The following is a 21292-nucleotide window of genomic DNA, read 5'->3' on the forward strand; positions in this document are numbered from 1 at the left end:
GGCCCACCACCTGGTGGACAGAATTATTACAGCATCATCTTTCACTTGGAAAAGTACTAGAAGCTTTAGTGCCATGTAGTAAGGACTGGCCGGCCTGGAGCACTTCCAGGGTATAGCCTGTGGCAGGAATCACTCCTGTGCTTTAAACTTCCCTGCTAACTGGCCCAGTGGCACCATCAGAGCACACTAGGATTTCTGTTCCCTCAGTGAGCCACTCCCCAAAGGGGCGAGATCTAGATAAAGCAACAGGTCCCTAGAAGATGTAGTGTGGAGATCTGAGCTATTTTCACTTACCGGCCTAGGAAGTCTAACGTCACTGTGAAAGGGATTCTAGCCCTGCAGCTGCCCCCTGCAGCATCGCTGTGTGTACCTGTTCTGGCTGGGCAAGGACCACTTCCAACTGCCTTTTAGGGAAAGATTCAGATTCCCCGACTTGGTTGGCAATAGAGGAAAAAGAAGAAGTACCAACCCAGGCAGATATAGAGAAAACATGCATTTCTTCGTGCTCTTGATGTTACTTCATTTGTCTCTTGCAGAAGTGCCTCCGAGCAGAAAGGTATCACACTCTCACGAGCCTTTATTAAAGACGGGAGGGGCAGGGCTTCTTTTCACAACACCGAGAGCCAGTGACCCCCAAATGCAAGCCGATCAGGAGAGCTCACACTCAGATTCCTCGGGATCACACCGGGAGCCTGTTAAGCACGCAGTCGATGGCGGGGCAGGGGGCGTCGTTTTGATCCTCACCAACACGTGAGCACGCTGTGATGGGGAGGTCCCGTCCACAGGAAAGAGCATAAGGGGAAGCGCCCAGTGCTAATGGAACTCTCCACCCGCCCGAGCAGCCGTCACGTACCGGGTAGCCATTGAGAGGCTGGAAATACAGGGTGGTGTCCGTGATGCACACGTGGCCGGGGTTTGTCACCAGAGGGGTCACCATTTCTGCTTTGCATTCCATGTGCAGCTTTTCAGAAACATTTTGGAACCTGATAATTTCAGCAAAAGAAAAAAAAAAAAAAAAAAGGAATCAGAAACCGATCTACTTTCCAGGTTTAACTTTACCTAAGAGTTACAGTGTGACTTGGCGTAAGATTTGTCTGAACATAGACTTTCTACAAAATGGTAATACAAATCAGCGCTGCTTCCGCTGAAGGGTTTGGTGAGCATCACAAAGTTGGTCACAAATAAAACAGGCAATCTTGTAAATGGTAAAATGAAAATTCAACTTTTAAAAAACAGATGAGGTTATGTACTGAGAAAGAAGGATAGACAAGTAAATGAAGTCAAATAACCCATTAGCTCAAAATAAACTGACGTAGAAACTACTCTCAAATTAACAAGATTTTCTCTCTTTCTAAATTTAAAGCCTACTTTCATAGCCATATAGGCCATGTTTGCATAGATGGCATCTATTTCACACTACACTTAAGACTATGAAGACACAATGACAGTAACTTGAATGTCAGTTCCAAAGCCCAGCTGACCCATGATCAACAGTTTGAACTACAAAGATCCACTTACCTAATTTGTTTTTCCCCCCAATAAATACTGTAAATCTATTTTCTCTTCCTTACGATTAACACTTTTTCTCTAGCTTACTTTGTTGTGTAGTATACAATACATATAACGTACAAAATATGCATTAATCAACTTGATGTGATCAGTAAGGCTTTGGGTCAACAAATAGCTCTGAGTAGTTAAGTTCTGACTATGTGGGGTTGTCAGAACTTTGTCCAAGTGTCACCTGTACATTCTTTTGTGGATGTACTACCGTAAAACTAATCAATGATGATTTCTCTGCTATCCTGTTGTAAATTATTTGGACAGCCAAATAGAGAACAGGTTGGTATTCAAGTATAACTCTTTCCAGAAAATACACTATATACTTAGAAAAGCTAAGAAAGTCAATAATAATTTAAAACAAAACAAAACAAAACACATTAGACCAATAAAAATGTAGTCTCCTGGTCCCCAGAAGATACCTCTAGAATAGGGGTGTCGAACTCAATCAGAGAAGGGGCCAAAATCTAAAATCCAGCCTAAATCGCGGGCCGAATGGTTTACTGAACAGTCATAAACTGTCATTGTGATGGAAACGCAGCGGAGTGCAGTGATGACAGCGCGGTGCGGGCCATATTGCAAGGCCTGGCGGGACGGATTTGGCCCGCGGGCCTTGTGTTTGACACATGTGCTCTAGAAGGTACCTATCACAATTTGAAAGGCCAAGACAAACATTCTGGACACACGGACAGCTAAGCTGAAATCAGAAGAATCAGAAAGAGCCAGCCAGGTGCAAAAGAACAGAGTACTCTTATGGAGGGAACACGCACTCAGTCCCGGAGGAGAGAGACCGTGTGGCACACTCAGGAACTGCACACGATGCAGAGCTGGAGCGTGGAATCCGAGAGCGAGCAGTGGCGGGGCGTCCTGGACAAGGACGGGGACCTAAGCGGACTGTGCGCCCAACTAAGATTAAGATTTTTTACCCTGAAGGCAACGGGCAGTCTTGAAGGGTTTAAACAAACAGGTGATACCATTACGTACATTCTTCAGAAAGAACGTATTATTTATTTTTTTAGTTTCTTATTTTTTGTTAATCGTCCCCTAAGGATATTTCCCCATTGATGTTTAGAGTGGCGAGGAGGGAGAGAGACAGAGAGAAACACCGATGTAAGAGAGGTGCATCATGGATTGGTTGCTGCCCCAGGTGGCCTGCAACCAAGGCACATGCCCTTGACCGGAATCAAACCTGAGATACTTCAGTCCATGGGCTGATGCTCTATCCAATGAGCAAAAACTGGCTAGGGCAGAAGAGCGTATTTTAAAAGTCCAATAGGTACAGTGCGGGGAAGGGGGTTGGAGAAGGGAAGACTGGTGTCAGGTAGACATGCTAGAAGCTGTCCCAGTGTCCGGAGTGGGAGGGGGTGGTGGCCTGGACTGAGGCAGTAAGAGTGGGAAAAGACGAGCTGACAGACAGAAAGGATGTTAGAGGGCCTCATCTACCGGCCTTTCTGACTGACAGGTGCCAAGATGGAGAGAGAGGAGGCAGCCCCTGACAGGGCTCCTGCACTGGGGTGGGGCCATCCCCCCAGATACGCAGGCGTGGGGTGAGGCAGATGACAACACCAGGCTGGACATGCTGAGCGAGGCCAACAGATGAAGATGCTGCTGCTTTTATAACAAGTAAGCAAAATCACTGAACCCTTACCTGTTTTTGTCAAATGATGTTCTCGCCAAACGTGACTGCAAAATAGCCGTTATCTATGAAAAGAGAACCATTTGCAAAGTATGGATGTAAGTATTTATAAGTGAAAACCAATACAAATAAATTCATAATAAAGATACAGATCTTTAGAAACTCTTACCATAGCAGTCTGGTCCCCTAGTTTGTCAAGGCAGGATGCTCGGTGAAGCTACAATATTATAAATATACATGAATTTATATTTTCTCTCTCTCAGATGATATAAAGGTATTTCCTTAGAAGCAATGAAATAACAGCAAGCATCTGTTACTTAGTAACAGTTAAGGTTGCATCTGATATATGTATGGCTCCTTCCTAATATACAGTTTTCAAAGTCAACATAATCAAGTAAATCTGATTAATGTTTATAAAAGAGACTAGAGGCCTAGTGCACAAAATTTGTGTGCAGGGGTGTGTGTCCCTCAGCCCAGCCTGCACCCTCCCAATCTGGGACCCCTGGAGGGATGTCCAACTGCCTATTTAAACTGCTGGCTCCCAACTGCTAGCCTGCCTGCCTTCCTGATTGTCCCTAACCGCTTCTGCCTGCCAGCCTGATCACTCCCTAACCATTCCTTGCCAGCCTGATTGATACCTAACTGCTCCCCTGACAGCCTGTTTGCCCCTAATTGCCCTCCTTTGCAGACCAGATCCCTCCCAACTTCCCTCCCCTGCTGGCGATCTTATGGCGGCTATCTTGTGTCCACATGGGGGCAGCCATCTTGTATGTTGGAGTGATGGTCAATTTGCATATTACTCCTTTATTAGATAGGATTAGGGTTTCAGTAAGATGTATAAATATAAAATTTTTAAGTTTCTGCCCGAGTTTTGAATTCTCAGCCCAGTAAATGCCCGAGTTAGGCACCGGCTTACCTGAAGCAACGTCTCCACAACATCTTCCACTTTCCCTGGAACATCCAGTTCAAAGACATACTCCATTCTGCCCTACCAACAAGGGAAAAGGATGCAAACAGAGGAGGAGATGCAGCACGCCAAAACCTCGAGTGAAGAGCGCTTGCAAATTCCAGGCTGAGGGCCACAAGCATCCACCTGGTGTGTCCTCCCTCACGCCACCCAGAAGGAGAGCTCCGGGGAGCAGAGCCCATCGGGTTTACTGCTGCATTTACTCCACACTCGATTCTGCTAACTTTGGGCTTAGTTTGCTGCTTTTGGGGTTTTTTTAGTTCCTTGAGGTGTATAGTTAAGATTTTAACATTTGAGATCTTTCTTTTATAATGTAGGTGCTTATCACCACAAACTTCCCTCTTAGTACTGCTTTTGCTGCACCCTGTGAGTTTTGTTATGTTGTCTTTTTGTTTGTCTTGTGATATTTTTACATTTCCCTTTACATTTCTCTCCTTTGAATCACTGGTTGCTCAGGAGTGCTAATTTCCACATACTTGTGAATTTGCCTTCTGCTACGGATTTCCAATTTTGCTTCGTTGTGGTTGCAAAAGGTACTTGGTATGGGTTCAATCTTCTTATATTCCTTAAAACTTGTGTTGGCCCTGGCCAGTGTGGCTCAGTCGGTTAGGCATCGTTCCATGCACTGAAACGCTGCCGGCTTGATTCCAGGTCAGGGCGCATGTCCAGGTTGAGGGATCAGTCCCCAGTGGAGGATGTGCAGGAGGCAGCAGATCAATGTTGTAATCTTGCATCAATGTCTCTCTCTCTTCCTCTCCCCTTCCTCTCTCTCTAAAAATCAATATAAAACAAGAAAACTTGTTTTGGTGACCTACCATGTGATCAACCCTGAAGCAGGTTCCAGTGTATTCTGCTGCTGGTGGGAAGAATGCCCTCTATGTGTCTGTCAGGCTCATGTGGTCTATAGTGTTGAGTCCTCCGTTTCTTCATTCATCTTCTATCTGGGTGATCTATCCATTATTGAAGTGGGGCATTAAGTCTCTTACTATTCCTGTGTTGTTGTCAATGCCTCCCTCCAATTCTGTCAATGTTAGCTTCATATATGTGGGTGCATATACTGAGGTTGGGTGCCTATATGTTGTGATGGTCAATTTAGGTGTGTCCCATGCTCTCCTTCCTTTCGTCTTGCCCCCGGGGGAGTCTGCTTCGCTGCACAGGCCTCTGTCTGCTGTGCTCAGGGCTCTGGGGCAGCAGCATGATGCCCAGCCTGCTCTTGCTCTCAGTGGTCCCAGGCATCTCGAGTAGGCCGGGTCCTGTCAATGCTCCAAGGCAGGCAAGACAGAAGCCAATCCCTCAGGCAGCTGCCCCCGAAAGTCAGAACAGAGGGCCTATGGCCCAGGGTTGCCTTTCCTTCCCCAGGGAGCCGTGGGGAGCTGGGAGTTTCCTCTCAGTCCCATGGCACTGTGCTGGGGGGCGCAACTAACTTTCCTACCAGCTCCAATGAGGCTGACCTGCCGTGCGGCAGGCTCTTCATTGGTTCTTAATTGCTCACAAAGGGAGCTGGTCCATGGATAGTTGCTGAGAGGAACTCTCCATGAGAGGAGCGAGGGTCTGGGGCTTCCTGCCTGACATCCCCGTTGATGTCACTATCTCCCCCTTGTTTAACTCTGAGGATCCTTTGGCTTTCTAATCCACATTGGAATAGAAGAGCTCACTGCTTCAACCTCACTCATTTCCTTCGGCATGATTTTCCAACAGCCCGAGTGCAGCTCTGCACTTCAAGGTGGCTGTGAGGACAGCCTTCAGAGGGAGAGCACCACAGGCAGTGTTCTCAACTTGGGGGAGGTGATGGGGTGCCACACACAATGGGGAAACAGTGTATTAGGGCTTTCTGGGATGAGAATAGGCTGTATGAGGGATAGCCCCACCCAATAAAGAACTATCCTGCCCCAAATCCAACTGCACCCCCTCATAACACCTCAGTATTTGTAGTTTTGGACTAACTGGTGCATGTGACTACTCCTTGTTCAGAAAACCCAAAGGCCACGGAATGGAGTTGGCACTCCATAAGCTGCTGGTGAGGAACCGTGGGCTGGCCTGGACTGGGCCGACGTCAGCCTGTGTTTCCCCAGATCAGAGGGCGACTGTTCCTGCCACAGAGGTATCAGTCAGCATAAGGAGCACTAGCCCTGACGCCAGGTCCTATAAAATTCTCTTTTCGAGGAACTATCCCTTTCCTGTACATTAAGCTGAAGCATAAGGGATTAAATAAAACACAGAATGGTTAAAACGATGTCTAAGCTCACTTATTAGATACTGTATTCAAGTCCACTCATAGCTTCCATCCAATTAAGAGAATTTGTAAATTATTATTGAGCTCTCAAATAAGCGTATTTTATAAACCATATTTCTCAAAAAACAAATTCTCCACCATATGCAGCAATCTTATAAATGATGTATGTTCGATTTCAACTTTTATTCTAATAACTTAAGCTCTTTTTTTGTCTATTAAACCCTTTTTTAAGTCAAAAAGTTCATTGAAATCTCTTGGACTAAAATCTGTGATTGTCTTGGGCAATTCTGTTGTAATTGTTAGGTAACAAGCTTTTAAAATACCCATTATTGTTATATTTTATTAAAGATGATAATAGAGTCACAAAGTCTTATTGTTCAAAAGCACTCTATTAATTCCCGGGAATAAAAGAAAAGCTTTACTTACTCTTTCTATTTTATACGGTGCAACAATGTTGTGTTCTTTAATGAAAAATACCTGAGGTGGGGAAAATCAGTATTTGTAAAATAAAAAATTTCATCGTCATACGTTACTAACAATTCAGTTATTATGAATTGAATTTAAATCATTGTTACACAATCTCCACTTTCCAAAACCACACACATTAACATCAGTGCAGTTGCAAGATTCTGATGTTTAACAAATATTAAATTAAAAAGAAATGAATCCGGGCAACAAGGAATCATGTGTACCAAGTAAGCAAACAGACAGGTGAAGGAAGCTAATCTAAGTGCCTGTTTTCTTAAAAAAAAAAAAAAAAAATGGATAAAACGGCCGAAACCGGTTTGGATCAATGGATAGAGCGTCGGCCTGCGGACTGGAAGGTCCCAGGTTCGATTCCGGTCAAGGGCATGTACCTTGGTTGCAGGCACGTCCCCAGTAGGGGGTGTGCAAGAGGCAGCTGATTGATGATTCTCTCTCATCAATGTTTCTAACTCTCTATCCCTCTCTTCCTCTCTGTAAAAAATCAATAAAAAACACACAACAACAACAACAACAAAAACTGGGCATGAAACACATTCATTAACATCAAGTAACTTGATCTGGTCACACAGTGTTCTTACCAGGTCATCTGTCCTTCACTGTGTGTCTGTAACAGTGTCAAACAAGCAACACATGTGCCAGAGCCAGCACTGTCCTCACACTGAACCTCTCTGCCTGCCTGCTCTCCTGCTGGGCGGAGGGTCTGCAGGGCTCCCAGACCAGGCACCCTCCTAGGGCACAGCTATGCACCCCCCCCACCCAGCAGCCATTCGCTACTCCCTTGAGGACACACTGCTCTCTCTCCCCCTGGAAACAAGCCCTTTCCAGGGGGGTCACACCTGCCGCGCCACGTCCCCATTCCTGTCTGTGGTAACACTCTGTGCAAGAGCCCACTGCACTTTCTCTTGCGTCCAGGACAGGTTTCCCCCAACCACGTGACCGAGAACACTCCTGGAAGGTCACAGGAGATGCACATGATCTCTGCCACCAAGTCCAGTGAGAGTCCCTCCGCAGGGCGGCCTGGACTAGCTTCCCAGAGCAGGTGACAGAGCGATGGCTCTTCCCTGGCGCAGCTTGCACTTGGCTCCCAGGCACCTGCTCCTGGTTCTCCTGACCCCCCTCACTCGCTGCTCCTCCTCCTCCCCCGCTGCTCCTCCTCCTCGCCCACTGCTGCTGCTCCTCCTCACCCCCTGCTCCTCTGGTTTCCCCCTCCCCTGCCTCTGAGGTTACAGAGAGCAGCAGGGCCTCCCCAGGCCTCTCCGCCCACACTGGTCCCTGGGAAACCTCACCCAGTCCCCGGTTTGGAAAGCAATCTGGAACCTGCTGACTTCCAGTTTCTCTGAAGCCCAGACAAGTGCTTCTAAATGCTGCCAGACTTCTCCTCGGAGAGGTCACATTCCAAGCAAAGCTGCTCCCTTCATCACAATAAAGGGCACCGCCACCCACCTCACCAAGTCATTCCGGACGGTTTGCAACTAGTCCATCGCACACCTGTTAGGTTTTTCTTCAGAAGGATCCAGACACGGACCACCCCTCGCCCTTCTACTGCTGTCCCCCTGCTCCAAAACACCGCGTTTCTGACACCGACGGGACTCCTCGCTTCACAGAGTTACTCCTACAGCATATCCTCCACTGGCCCCCCGAGAGATCTACAAACACACAGCCACATCACGTCCCTTCTCTGTCTAGGGACTTTTCTTTGATGTTTTAGTCTAACTCCTGACCGGCCCACATGGCCCTCTATGACATGTTTCTGCCACTGCTTTCACCTCCCTTCCTAGTCCTCCTAGGTCCATGGTCCATGCACCACACCCTCACTGCGCCTCCCAGATTCCAGACATTCACATCCCGGGGCCTCTCCCAGGCTCCTCTCTGCCCCAGACACCCTTTCTTACGATAATCATCGCAGGGCTCACTCCCTCACGCCTTCGAGAGGAGGGACCTTCTCATCAGGCATCCCTGACCATGCTATCCAGAGGAGCGTCCCTGGTCCAATTCTACCCCTCTGTTTTCATTTTCTTCATGTCATTTACCGCTGCCTGACATCACAGAAGATATTTGATTCTTGTCTGTTTTCCCTAATGAAAAGTAAAATCCAAGGGGAGAGGAGCTCCAGCTATTTTGTTCTTCCCTATATCTCTAAAACCTTGAGTACAATACTTACAGAGCGCGTGAATTAAACTATTATTTTACACGTGCGCGCGCATGCGCACACACACACACACACACACACACACACACTCTATTCTGCCAGTAAGAGAACATCTGGAAGCCAAACTCCCTACATCCAAGGGACCTAGCATTCAGTCATCCCCCCCTTTCCCTGGTTTCACTTTCCTGCAGTCAACCTTGGTCTGAAAATACTGAATGGAAAATAAAACAATCCGTAAGTTTAGACCGTGTGCTGCTTTAAGAAGCATCATGAAACCTCACACCCTCCTGCTCCAAGCCGTCCAGATGTGAACTGCCCCCCGGCCCAGGATAGCCACACTGTGTGCGCTCCCCACTCAGTCACCGAGTGGCTTCCTCGGTGATCAGGAGACTGTCGCTGTGTCCGAGTGCTTGTGCTCAAGTCGCCCTTATTTCACTTACTACTGACCCCAAAGCGGAGGTGACCGGACGTCCCGCTTTTGTCCTGCAGGACGCGGGACGAATTGTTAAAAATCTGTACTGTCCTGCCAAAAGCGGGGCGTCTGGTCACCTTACCCAAAGCACGAGAGCAACGATGCTGACAATTCAGAGACACCAAAGAGAAGTTGTAAAGTGCTTCCTTTAAGGGAAAGCATAGGATGCAGAGAGAAAAAAAACATACGGCCTATGTAGGGTTCAGTACTACCTGCAGATTCAGGCACCCACGGGGAGTTTGGGAATGTATCCCCCACAGATAAGGGGGGACTAACGGTGTTTCTGAAACACTGTGACCTCATAAATAATAAAAACTATAAAAGTTGTATTTCTAGGTTGTGCACTTAACCAGGAAGCTTAAAATGATACTTGAAAGAGTAGCTTGTGTCTAGTCTCCCCCTGGTGTTAAGCTGCTTTTGGGTTTATTTAATAGAAGACCTCTTCTACAAACGATTAAAAATAGGTGGAAGGATTTGGGGGCTTTATTTCTAAGCCCAAAGTTATTAAAATTTTACCAAAATGTGTGTGTTTTCTTTTTTCTAGTGGAAACTAAGAAAGTACTTCTTCCTTTCAAGATACAGACATTCTAGAATAAGGCAAAGATGCGGAATGATACTATAGAAATAAGGAGAGCACAGGGGCGGCCCAGAATTCATAATAATGGTGTTCCTTCCCCAAAGTAATAGATGGCTGTAACTGTTTTTTCATAGATGCCAGTTACAACAGCACAAGGTAGCCTGTGAAATGTTTTCTTCCTTGAAATCAATGGAATCGCGGATGCAGATCCAGAAAAACCACATAGCCTGGTATCTCCCAGCTTTTATGACGGACTCCTCAGTAGACATTAGAAAGTGTTCCACGATCAAAGGCCTTGGTGATCTGAAGACCACTGGGAGCCCTCTCTGCCCCTAACCATTCGCCTCCTGGACTCTCAATGCACTTCTGTCTGTTGAGGCTTTGAGTCAAGTCCTGAGTCTGTGCGTCTTTGTTCCCACAGCATTTCCTACACCGACTTAATCACAGAAAGATTTTTCTTTGAACACTTCAAGGCGCTGGGGCTCTCACTGGTAGCTGAGGCAACACGGATCGCCTCTAACTCATTTCAAAGATGAAGGTGAGGTCAGAGGCAAAAGAAAGTGGTAGATGATCTCTACTCCATTCTTATTTCCAATTTTTTCAAGTATCTACAGACAAATTAAGTAGTATATAGCAGGAGAAAAGCCACGTTTCACTTTATTCCTGTATTGCCAGTATTAGGCACAGAACTGGGTGCATAAATGTTTATCAAGTGACTTTGGAATGAATAAATCGTCATGACCTCAAGCGTCAGAATTTTACAAGGTTACACATCCCCAGTCGCTGTTTTGGCCATCAGCATGCCTCAGGCTGAGGTAACTTAAGTGGCATGCTGCTGGCCTCCGCCTTCTCAGTGACGAGGAGGCCACAGGAGGAACCACAGCCCTGTCATTTCAACCCTCAAACATGGCCAGGGCTCCTAGAGAGGAAATCAGGAGCCTGCAGGTTATCACACACTTGGTAAACATTAAGTATCTCATTAGGGATCAGATCTTTTAAAATACATATTTCTCAATGATTACTTAAAAGCATTCAAACATTATTCCAACAACCTCCATTTGAGATTCCTACAAATAATTAAATTGTGTACACACACACACACACACACACACACACACACACACACATGCACGCACACACGCAAACTGTTCATTCAGGTTAGAACAAAACATTTACTCTGTTACTCTTACCTGACTGAAGAGGAGTGAAATCCCCCCCGATTTTGCCCTAAAATGCAGATAAAAGTTATTAAACATATATACTTTTTTGGTAGTCATGAAATCAAACAGTTAGTGATGATGACATACTTTGCAAAGTGTCTACTGGCTCCATTTTCTCCATGTTTTCCTATTTTTAGACAGTCTCTCAAAGGAATCTGGATAAAATTGAGAAATGTAAAAATAAGCAAAGGTACCATATACACAAAGAATAGGAATGCCTATTTATTTATTTATTTATTTATTTTATTTTTTACAATGTATTTACCTTAATGATGGGCTGGGAATTTTCATCTGGTTCAAAAATAACAGATTTTGAACATATTTTCAAGGAGCCTCTGACTCTCCTAGAGATCAAAGTACAAAAGATCATTATTATTAATGAACATTAACAAAAGTCACCAAAGAATCATAATACATCAATTAATGAAAGATCAACAACAGAATGAAAGAGAAGGGTATGAAGGGTGAGAAAATATAGCAAAATAGTTGTCCTCATCTCCTAGAGGCTAACAAAACCTGCATGTATTCTAACGTTGGTGAGCTCCGTCCCATGCACTTCATTTCTATGACTTCACTTGGAATTTACAACTACACTGAAAGGAAATGAGGATCAGGAAGCTGATCCTTAAGGCACACTGATTCTACCCTGTCTCTAGTAAATCCTTTTGACTTTTAATTCCCTATATTCAAAAAGAACTATTCAGAAGGCAACACTAAACATATAAAATTGACCATGTAAGAAATTTTTTCCTTACTTATCATAATGAAACAATAAACAAGAGTTTGACATTATCTCATAAAATGCTTTTTTAAAAAATATATATTTTATTGATTTTTTACAGAGAGGAAGGGAGAGAGATAGAGAGCTAGAAACGTTGATGAGAGAGAAACATCGACCAGTTGCCTCTTGCACACCACCTACTGGGGATGTGCCCGCAACCAATGTACATGCCCCTGACTGGAATCGAACCTGGGACCTTTCAGTCCGCAGACGGATGCTCTACCACTGAGCCAAACCAGCTTCGGCTCATAAAATGCTTTTAATGGTGATTTTAGGGTATGTAGGAAATCAGGGGGGGGAAAATTGATTCACAACAATAAGCAATTTTCAGTTCTCTCAATTCAAATGTTAGATTTAGGGCTTTTAATTCCACTCCTTGGATTTATTTCTGCATCCCTGTATAGTTTAAATAATCTAGTGGCTGGAAATTTACAGTATCTAAAGAAATAAATCACACTGAGAAATAGTCTTATAGTCCCAGTACCAACCCTCTTCCTCCTACCATCACCAGAGTAACTCTCCCTGTTCTTTTGTTGGCAGCAGTATTTCTTTAGCTTTCTATCTTTGGTGCTTAATATATCTGTACTAAATGGACGAGAAGACTCATCCATTTAACACATATGATTTAATTTGCAATTCTTTGTCCTCGGAGGATTTTTTACATCATTGATTTTACATCATTTTTTCCCTGCCGCTAAATGCATTTACTTTTCTAACATCCTCAATTATCTAATAATAACTTAAGTACTTTTATGACAATTTCTTAACAGAGAGTAGTAGACAGAATAGAAAACTTGCAAGTATCAATTATCTAGCTTCTGCAACTGTTAATATAAATCTTAGACTCGTTAAATAAATGATCTATCGTTATCACACCTAAAAAAATTAATAATTCCTTAATGTCAGCAGTATTTATTCAGTCAGTGTTGAAATTTTTCTATTTCCTAAATAGGATTTAATAGTTGGTTTGTTCAAATCCTAGTCCAAAGTCCATATTACTTTTCAATGATAATGCCTCTTATACTCTCTAAAACAGTTTTCATTTTCCCACATTATAAATTTTGCAAAATTAAAAGGCGACCAGATCCTGGTTTGATTTTCTGACAAGAATGCTTCAGAGGCAGTGCACATGTACTCTCTTCATATCAGGGGGCTCGGAGGGTTCAGGTGATGTTAACCTTGACATATCCATTATAAAATTTATCAGCAGCTTTCCACCTGCTGGTTTAGCAGCCATTGAAGATTCTGTCTAGATCAGCGGTTAGCAAACTTTTTCTATGAAGAGCCAGATAGTAAATATTTATTTCCTTTGCAGGCCATATGCATTCAACTCTGTCACAAGCATTCAACTCTGCTATTGTAGCAGGAAGCCAACCACACACATTACATAAACAAATGAGAGTGTGTGTATCCCAATAAAACTTTATTTAAAAAAATAAATGTTTTTACCCAAAAGCTATAATTTGCATCTACATAATGAATGTATCTCCATTACTCATTGGGGACTGAAATTTTTATCATTCTTCTGTGTTTATTATCTAGAATTTCTTAACAAAGAACATTTTTAAAATTGAAGGTACTGATTTTTATAACAGTCTGTATTTTATAACATTATTTTGTAACACTGTAACCCAAATAACTTGAGTGTACAAGTACAAAAGGGATCAAGAAAAAAAGTGATGGAATGAATCAGAGTCCCAGCCAGCTGATCTGAAGTACACACAACCTTGAAGGAATTAGTACACACCAATTCTTAGCTTTGGAAAATATTCGAAATATGACAACAACTTATAAATCCCCCTCTTCTCATTATACGTCCAATACGAATGAAGGGATGAAAAAAAACTCCATGATTATACATTTAATTTTATTTATTTTTATATTTTTTTAATTATTATCTGTGTACATATTTTAACATTGCCCCCCCCATACATTTAATTTTAAAAACATCAGACAACAGAAAGGTGTGCTAGTCCACAGAGCTACCAAACTCTTCCTTACCTTTCCTTGTGAGTGCCCTTAGGCTGGATGTGATGAGCTGTATGCTGCTCAAAGTAGTATTCCTCCAAGTTAAGCAGGAGCAAGGAGAATCTAAATGGAGGGGCAGGAAGGCAAAAATAACCTCATGTTTATTTTTTTTTTAAGTTAAGAAAGCAGAATATTTTAAAGCATTCATTCCCAAAGTGATATTCCATTTATTAACTCAACAAATGCTTATTAAGTGTAGATTATTGCTATCCAGTAGGGAGGAGACCACACACAGACCAGCTGGCTATGCCTAAAATAAATAAATAAATACATTTTCCCAGGCAGATTTCCTTTTTTTTTTTTTTTTTTTAGAAAAACCCAAAATGCCATGACATAAGATTTATTCTTGCCTGAAAACACTTGCAGCTTTCCCACCTGTGGAGTTTTGGATTCCCCACCACACACAAACCCTCACACATCAAGACTCATGATGACTTTATCCTGCTACTCCTGCAGTAGCCCCTGTAGTAACCCATCTAATGCTTTGTACACAGTGAGTGTTTCATAAATAAGTAAGCTGAACTGGATGGGACTGAAATAGAGTTCTTTTTAAAGTTTTGAGCGCTTTGAACTTTTAAAAACAAATTAAGGTGATTAGGGAAAGTATAAATTTAGTTGTATGGCCACAGAAGCAAATACATGACAAAGAACTGCAAACAAATGTTTTGTGGTAAGAAGCAGGAAATATCTGCAGCATCTAGAGTTACGGGGAAAAGCTTTCATCAGAAGTGTGGGCTTGAGATGGGTCTTGACGTTCTGGTGTGCAATGGAGGAAGATACTTGGGTTACATATGGCAGGTTAAACATGTATTTACTTCTGTTTCCTCTGGAAACTCTGCTTTAAAAAGGGGAACAAAAATACTTTTTTTCAATGGTAAAACCCACAGACTAAAGAAAATTACAGACACATAAAAGCAGATGAGAGATCTCAACAAATTAGTAAGAAATGGAAAGCAGATAGGAGGAATCAGGAGTGATCTGAAACCAGAACAGCAGGTGCTTCCAGGGAAGGTACAAATTAGGAGAAAACCCAGAACAGGCTCAGGACTTCCAGAATGTCCAAAGGGGCGGGTTTAAGGTCCTAAGGAGGCAGGGATGAAACACGGGGTGGATGACGACGGGGAGCCTGAATGAGGAGTGGCCTACGTTCCTCCCCTAATGGTTATCCCTACCTCACGCTGGCGCATGGTTTTTCTATAGAAAAATGGAACAAGAGGCTCCAAACTACACATCAGCACAGGGAAAGCAGGGCTATGGAGTGAAAAGAGGGTGATTAAGCAAAAAAACAGGAAGACAACACACAGACCAGCTGGCTATGCCAAAAATAAATAATTACATATATATATTGCCAGCCATATTTAGTTTTTATAATTATTACTTTATAACTCCCAGCAGCAATCTGTTGGATTGTTTTTGGGAAAAATAATAAATAGCAGGAGAAAAAAAACAGCCTATGAATTTTTGAAAAAGCCAGGTTCTCTACAACATCATCCCATAGAGAACAACAACAGATAAGGCCTGCCCAGAGTGACACGGAATTACACACTTCACACTTAAGTATGAATGGGCCATTCAAGATCACCAGCCACTAATATGAAAGAGAACTAAACCAAAACAAGTAGAAGAAGGACTAGAGACAAAGTAGAGAACAGAAAGAAAGGCTAATGGACTATAATTAAAAGCCTTACAAAGAAGAAATAACACCCATGAAATAAGATATTGCTCATTAAAAAAAATCTGAACCAAAAGAAAAAAATAACTCACAATGAAAAATAACAAGAACAGGAACCAGTTTAACATCCTAGCCAGCAACTCTTATTGGCCCATTCTACATTTTAAAATCCATGAACAAGAATTAATCATAGGCTAACCTGCTAGAGCTCACTGTAAAATGCTCACTATTAACACTTTTTATCAGGATGGTCACCTAGTAAGTTATGTAATGTCTAATAACTGGGCTGTACACCTAAAACTAACGAAATGTTGTATGTCTACTGTAATTAAAAAATAAAAAAGAAATTATACTAAAAATGAACAGGCAGTTATAAATGACCCAAATAAAACTAGAAATGTAAAAATACAATGATTGAACTAATGGGACAGAAAATTAGGCAACTAGATAGAAAATTATAAGATGGATTTAAATAACTCACAGCACAACACAGAAAAATAAATATTACAGAGTGGTTATAAGGCATAAAAGAACGAGGAAAAGCAATATTCTAAGAGCTAAAGGCTTGGCTCCAGATAGTTCCAAAACTGTTTCAGCTTCAGTACCCCAGTTAGAGTGACAAGGAAGACATCTCTACATAGACAAACATCAAAACACTGCCAAGAGATCATAAAAGCATCCAGAGAAACGGCATTACTTACAGAGACAATTAAACTTAAATGATACGGGTTCACTGCAGGCTGGTCTCCCAGAACAGAAGGCGGCCCTGTGCAAAAGCTCCATGGAAACCCGCCATGGTCTTGTCCTGGTCAACCACAGACTTGGACCCCAGTGTCTTAACCAAACCAGAGAAAGGGCTGGTGGTTTTCTAACCATGAACATGGATACAACAAATACTGCCCCATCCTGCCACATCATACAGACCCAAGTGCAAGCTGATAGAGCCCCCAACCGAGCCAGGAAAAGGGCCAAGCCAAGGCCCAGAGCCACAAAAACGGAGCTGGGCACACAGAGCCAAGGTGCCACCGCAGTTCAGCTCTCCTGCACCCCAGCCCAGGCTCCTCCTCGGGATCCCAGTTCCTGCTGGAGTCTGAAGCCTGTCCCTGCGGGAGGCCATGGCACGTGTGTTACTAACCCTCTCTCTGCTGACCTTCCTCCTGGAACGCTGCTCCCGCAAGCATCTTCATTCCCTGGCCTTTTGCCTTCGTTTGCACAGTTTTCAAAACGCTGAATGAATTATACATCTAGCAAAACTGATGTTTCAAAACAAGGACATAAAATAGACACGTCCAGACAGACAAAAGCAAACCTAGTGTACGATCACCAGACCCTTATCACGGGAACTGCTAAGGGATAGTCTTCAAGAAAGAGAACGTAATTCCAAACGGAAGGTGTGACATGCAGGGAAGAATGCTGAATGAAACATGCACATAAAAAAAAATGCATATTTAGTTCAGCAATTATACAGCAGACACCACAGTCCATGTTGGCAATTTCACTTCCTGTGGTTTCAGTTACCTGTGGTTGACCATGCTCTAAAAATACGAAGTGAAAAATTCCAGAAACAAATAACTCAGATGTTGTAAACGTTGTGAACAGTGGCACCATTCTGAGTAGCCTTCCCCCTGGGACCAGCTCAGAGCGTGAATCATCCCTCCCTCAGGCTGTGCCCACCCTGTTAGTCACTTAGCAGTTGTCTCAGTGACCACATCAGCTGCTGTGGTGGGGCAGGGCTTGCATTCAAGTAACCCTTGTTTTGCTGAATAATGGCCCTATAGGATCAGGGATCTGGGCTGGATAGAGACATGCACCCGCAGGTCTGAGAGGGTCGGAAGGAAGCTGCACGGCACCAAGGTCACATCCCATGGGGACAGACCTAACACCCTCCTGAGGAAAGGAAGTCCACGGGGCAGCTGGCAGCTGGGGAATCTCTCTAAATCCACAGCCGCCAGTGGCCGCGCCCAGAAAGGTGGCCTGAAGAGCTGCTGGAGCCCCATGGCGCTGGGGGAGAGAAACTCCCAATCACATGGTTGTTTTGACTTTGCTTTTATTTTTATTTTTTAAAAATATTTTTTATTGATTTTTTAAAGAGAGGAAGAGAGAGGGCTAGAGAGTTAGAAACATCGATGAGAGGGAATCATCAATCAGCTGCCTCTGGCACACCCCCTAACGGGGATGTGCCCACAACCAAGGTACGTGCCCTTAACCAGAAACGAACCTGGGACCTTTCAGTCAGCAGGCCGACGCTCTATCCATTGAGCCAAACCGGTTTCGGCTAACTTTGCTTTTATTTGCTAAACCCAGTCCATAGGACCTTTCAATTACAAACATTTATCTGTTAACATAAAAACAAAAAACTAACAAACAAAAACTACCATTGAAACTTGAAATAAATAAATAAATAAATAAATAAATAAATGCCCTAAAATACAACAATAGTGATGCTGGCAATTCAATAGGAACTGTAAAGTATTGGTATGTATAGGGAAAAACACAGTATATACAGGCTGCAATACCATCTGCAGTGCCAGGCATTCACTGGGCTTCTTGCATTATATCCCCCCTGGATAAGGAGGGACAGCTGAAACGTTTATAGTTTTCAAATACAGACTGAAAATTCTGGACAATGCCAGGTTATAATTTAGGATGGGGCAATAGGAGTTAACTATTCCCAGGTCCTCATATTATTATGGAGGACGGTAAAAAGAATGATTAGCTTCAGTAGATAAATATTAACATTCAAGGGTAGGTGCTAGAAAAAAACAGAATACGTAACTTCCATATGCTTCAGGAAAAATGAAAGGGATAAAGCAGGGTCTTAATTCAAACTAAGGGAAAAATAAGACAAAATTAAAGAACAAGATAAAAAAAGTAAAAATGGATCCAAATATATCTGAAACAATAATAAATGTAAATGAACTAATCTGACCAAATATTATCACTACCCTAAGCTTAAAGGGTGTGAGTGAGGGATATGCCCAAGACCCGAGTGCCCAACTCCTGCCTAAACTTGTGCTTAGTCTAGTTATACCAAAAATAATTTTTAAAAAATCACAAATACATTGGACCTACCATGTTTCCCCGAAAATAAGACCTACTTACAGGTTTCCTTCTGAGTGAAATATAAGGCATCCCCCCAAAAATAAGGACCCCCCTAGGCTAAACATGAGAGATTTGGTCCACTGATTCTGAAAGAAATGGAGTCACAAGAAATTCACCAGGAAATTCAGGAATTGGATTGTTATGATGTTGTTCCAGAAGATGATGACATGATTGCCATTGAATACATAAGTAAATTCTTGATACTGTAGGATTCACAGTTTGTCTGGTTTGTGTTGATAACTACCGTACTACCGTACCATATACAGGTAATAAATTTCCTTTATTTTCATTTAACAATAAATGTATACCGTATTCTTCTTCATGGAAAAATAAGACATCCCCTGAAAATAAGACCTAGCGCATCCTTGGGAGCAAAAAATTAATATAAGACACTGTCTTATTTTCAGGGAAACAGGGGAGAAGAATTTTCTTTCAGTTCACCAAATGTGACTGCGGCCTACCCACTTTGCCTCAACTTGCTCACTTGCTCCCCTCCCTGGACTCGTTCCTACAGCATGCTCCCTGAGCCCCTTAGACTTCATCATTATCTTCTGGATGCAAATTCCTATGTGTGAAGACACCCAGACAAAAGGAAGCCCTAACTTCCTTCACCACCTGCTCACTGGTAGCCTTCTCTGTGAGGGCTTTCCTGCCACTCCACCTGAAGCCGTGTCCCCTGTCTTCCACTCACACTGGCAGCCCCTTCCTGGCCTTGTGCTCCCTCCCCAGCAGTTACCATTCTTTAGCACACTGTACCCTTTACTTGCATCGTCTATTTTCTACCCCTACTAGAGCATAGTTATCTTGATTTTTAAAAATTAAAAAGAATAAATCATAAAATCCCCACCCGAAAAGAAAAAGTTATCAGAATAAATTATTTGAAAGTCCAACTATAAGCTTTAGAAGAAATTTGTCTAAAACCTTTGGACACACAAAAGTTAAAAGAATGAAAAATTCTAAATAATGCAAATAATCATAAGAAAATCGATACAGTTATATTAATATCAGACAAATAGAAAAATATCATTACTAGAAGAGTTCATTATATATTGATGAAAGACTCAACTAAGAAGATATCAATTCTAAACTTATATAGACTTAATAACATACCATGAAAATATATGTAGCAAAGATTGATAGAAAATACAAGGTCAAGTTTGCATCATGAAGCATCTATCAGTAATTGATTAACCAGAAAAAAAAGGCATTAAGGAAATAAAAGATCTAAATACAATAAATAAACTTAATATAATTTCTTTCAACCCATCAGCAGTCCTGATTAAGTATGTACTGATGCTGCAATCTATCTCCATTTTCAACACTTGGTATATCCCATAAAGACATTTAAAAAACAGGATGATCGGTTTTAGAAATAAAACAAATGAGTATAACAAACCACTTTGATCTCTAACAAGTATAATGAATACATAATCAGTGGATAAAATAAACACCTGAAGCAAAAGACATTTAATGTCAGCCAGGAAATTTAATATCAGCATAACCAAGAGAAATGTACACACAGAATGCTTGAAGCAAAGATGAAGTCTAAAAAATGCCTGTAAAACTATTAACATAATATGTATGCCCAATATAGAATTCACGATCACTAATGTTTTATCCTGGAATGGCTGCTTACAAGCCATAGCTAGGAAATTTGTTCTCTGACACTATAAAGAGAAAATTCTGACTCTTCCTTAGTAGGAACATGCCTTAACTATCTAAATCTCTACATCACCCAAGAAGGAAATAGCTTTAGTCCATCCACACCACTTCTAGATATGAAGATAAACAGCACTGAACAATTATCCTATCTTAAATCTTAGAACAGACATATTTTAAATAGCAGCAGTTTGTATTGTAGAATGTCCTCGCCTGCTAACCCACTGTACACATGGGTGTACAGCAATTCCAAAGGAAGATATTGTCCTTTAAAAATGTTTTCCATTTATCTTCTTTAACCACTGCAAGGGACATTAAAAACAACACACACACACACACACACACACACACAGAGTAAAATCAATATGGTTTCTGCCATCTAAATCGTAACCAGGCCGTGGCCAATTTGCTCAGTGGATAGAGCATAGGGTTGCAGGCTTGATCCCCAATAGAGGGAGTGCAGGAGGCAGCCAATCAATGATTCTCTCTCATCACTGATGTTTCTATCTCTCTCTTCCTCTCCCTTTTTCTTTGAAATAAAAATATATTTTAAAAAAGAATAATAAAAATAAAATAAATAAATCTTAACCAGGATACTAGTGTACTTAATTTGAATGGCCAAGTACCTCTTTGTGTTCTGATACTGAAAATTACCAAAGCATCTCTTGGTAAACATCACCAATAAATGGCACTACTTACAGCTGTTCAAACCAGAAACCTGAGTACAACTGCCACATTTAGCAAACAAAAATG

The 21292-nt window shown here is 42.3% G+C and overlaps 1 protein-coding gene across 2 annotated transcripts in view; it reads right to left on the reverse strand.

Moving 5' to 3' along the window:
• The window catches only part of NSMAF (neutral sphingomyelinase activation associated factor), a 49686-nt gene that overhangs the window by 23583 nt on the left and 4811 nt on the right, over positions 1 to 21292 (reverse strand). Inside the window, exons 2-10 of one of the 2 annotated variants that reach the window (XM_045581430.1) lie at positions 14080 to 14169; positions 11563 to 11641; positions 11385 to 11452; positions 11268 to 11304; positions 6820 to 6870; positions 4110 to 4181; positions 3363 to 3410; positions 3206 to 3258; positions 854 to 983 (exon numbers count right to left, since the gene is read on the reverse strand). In XM_045581430.1, coding sequence (XP_045437386.1) covers positions 854 to 983; positions 3206 to 3258; positions 3363 to 3410; positions 4110 to 4181; positions 6820 to 6870; positions 11268 to 11304; positions 11385 to 11452; positions 11563 to 11641; positions 14080 to 14169 — 628 coding nt within the window. The remainder of the gene's footprint in view (positions 1 to 853; positions 984 to 3205; positions 3259 to 3362; positions 3411 to 4109; positions 4182 to 6819; positions 6871 to 11267; positions 11305 to 11384; positions 11453 to 11562; positions 11642 to 14079; positions 14170 to 21292) is intronic. The other variant, XM_045581431.1, reaches the window with a different exon arrangement.

This window comes from Pipistrellus kuhlii, unplaced genomic scaffold, assembly GCF_014108245.1.
Source record: "Pipistrellus kuhlii isolate mPipKuh1 unplaced genomic scaffold, mPipKuh1.p scaffold_m20_p_14, whole genome shotgun sequence".
NCBI classification, from domain to species: Eukaryota; Metazoa; Chordata; class Mammalia; order Chiroptera; family Vespertilionidae; genus Pipistrellus; species Pipistrellus kuhlii.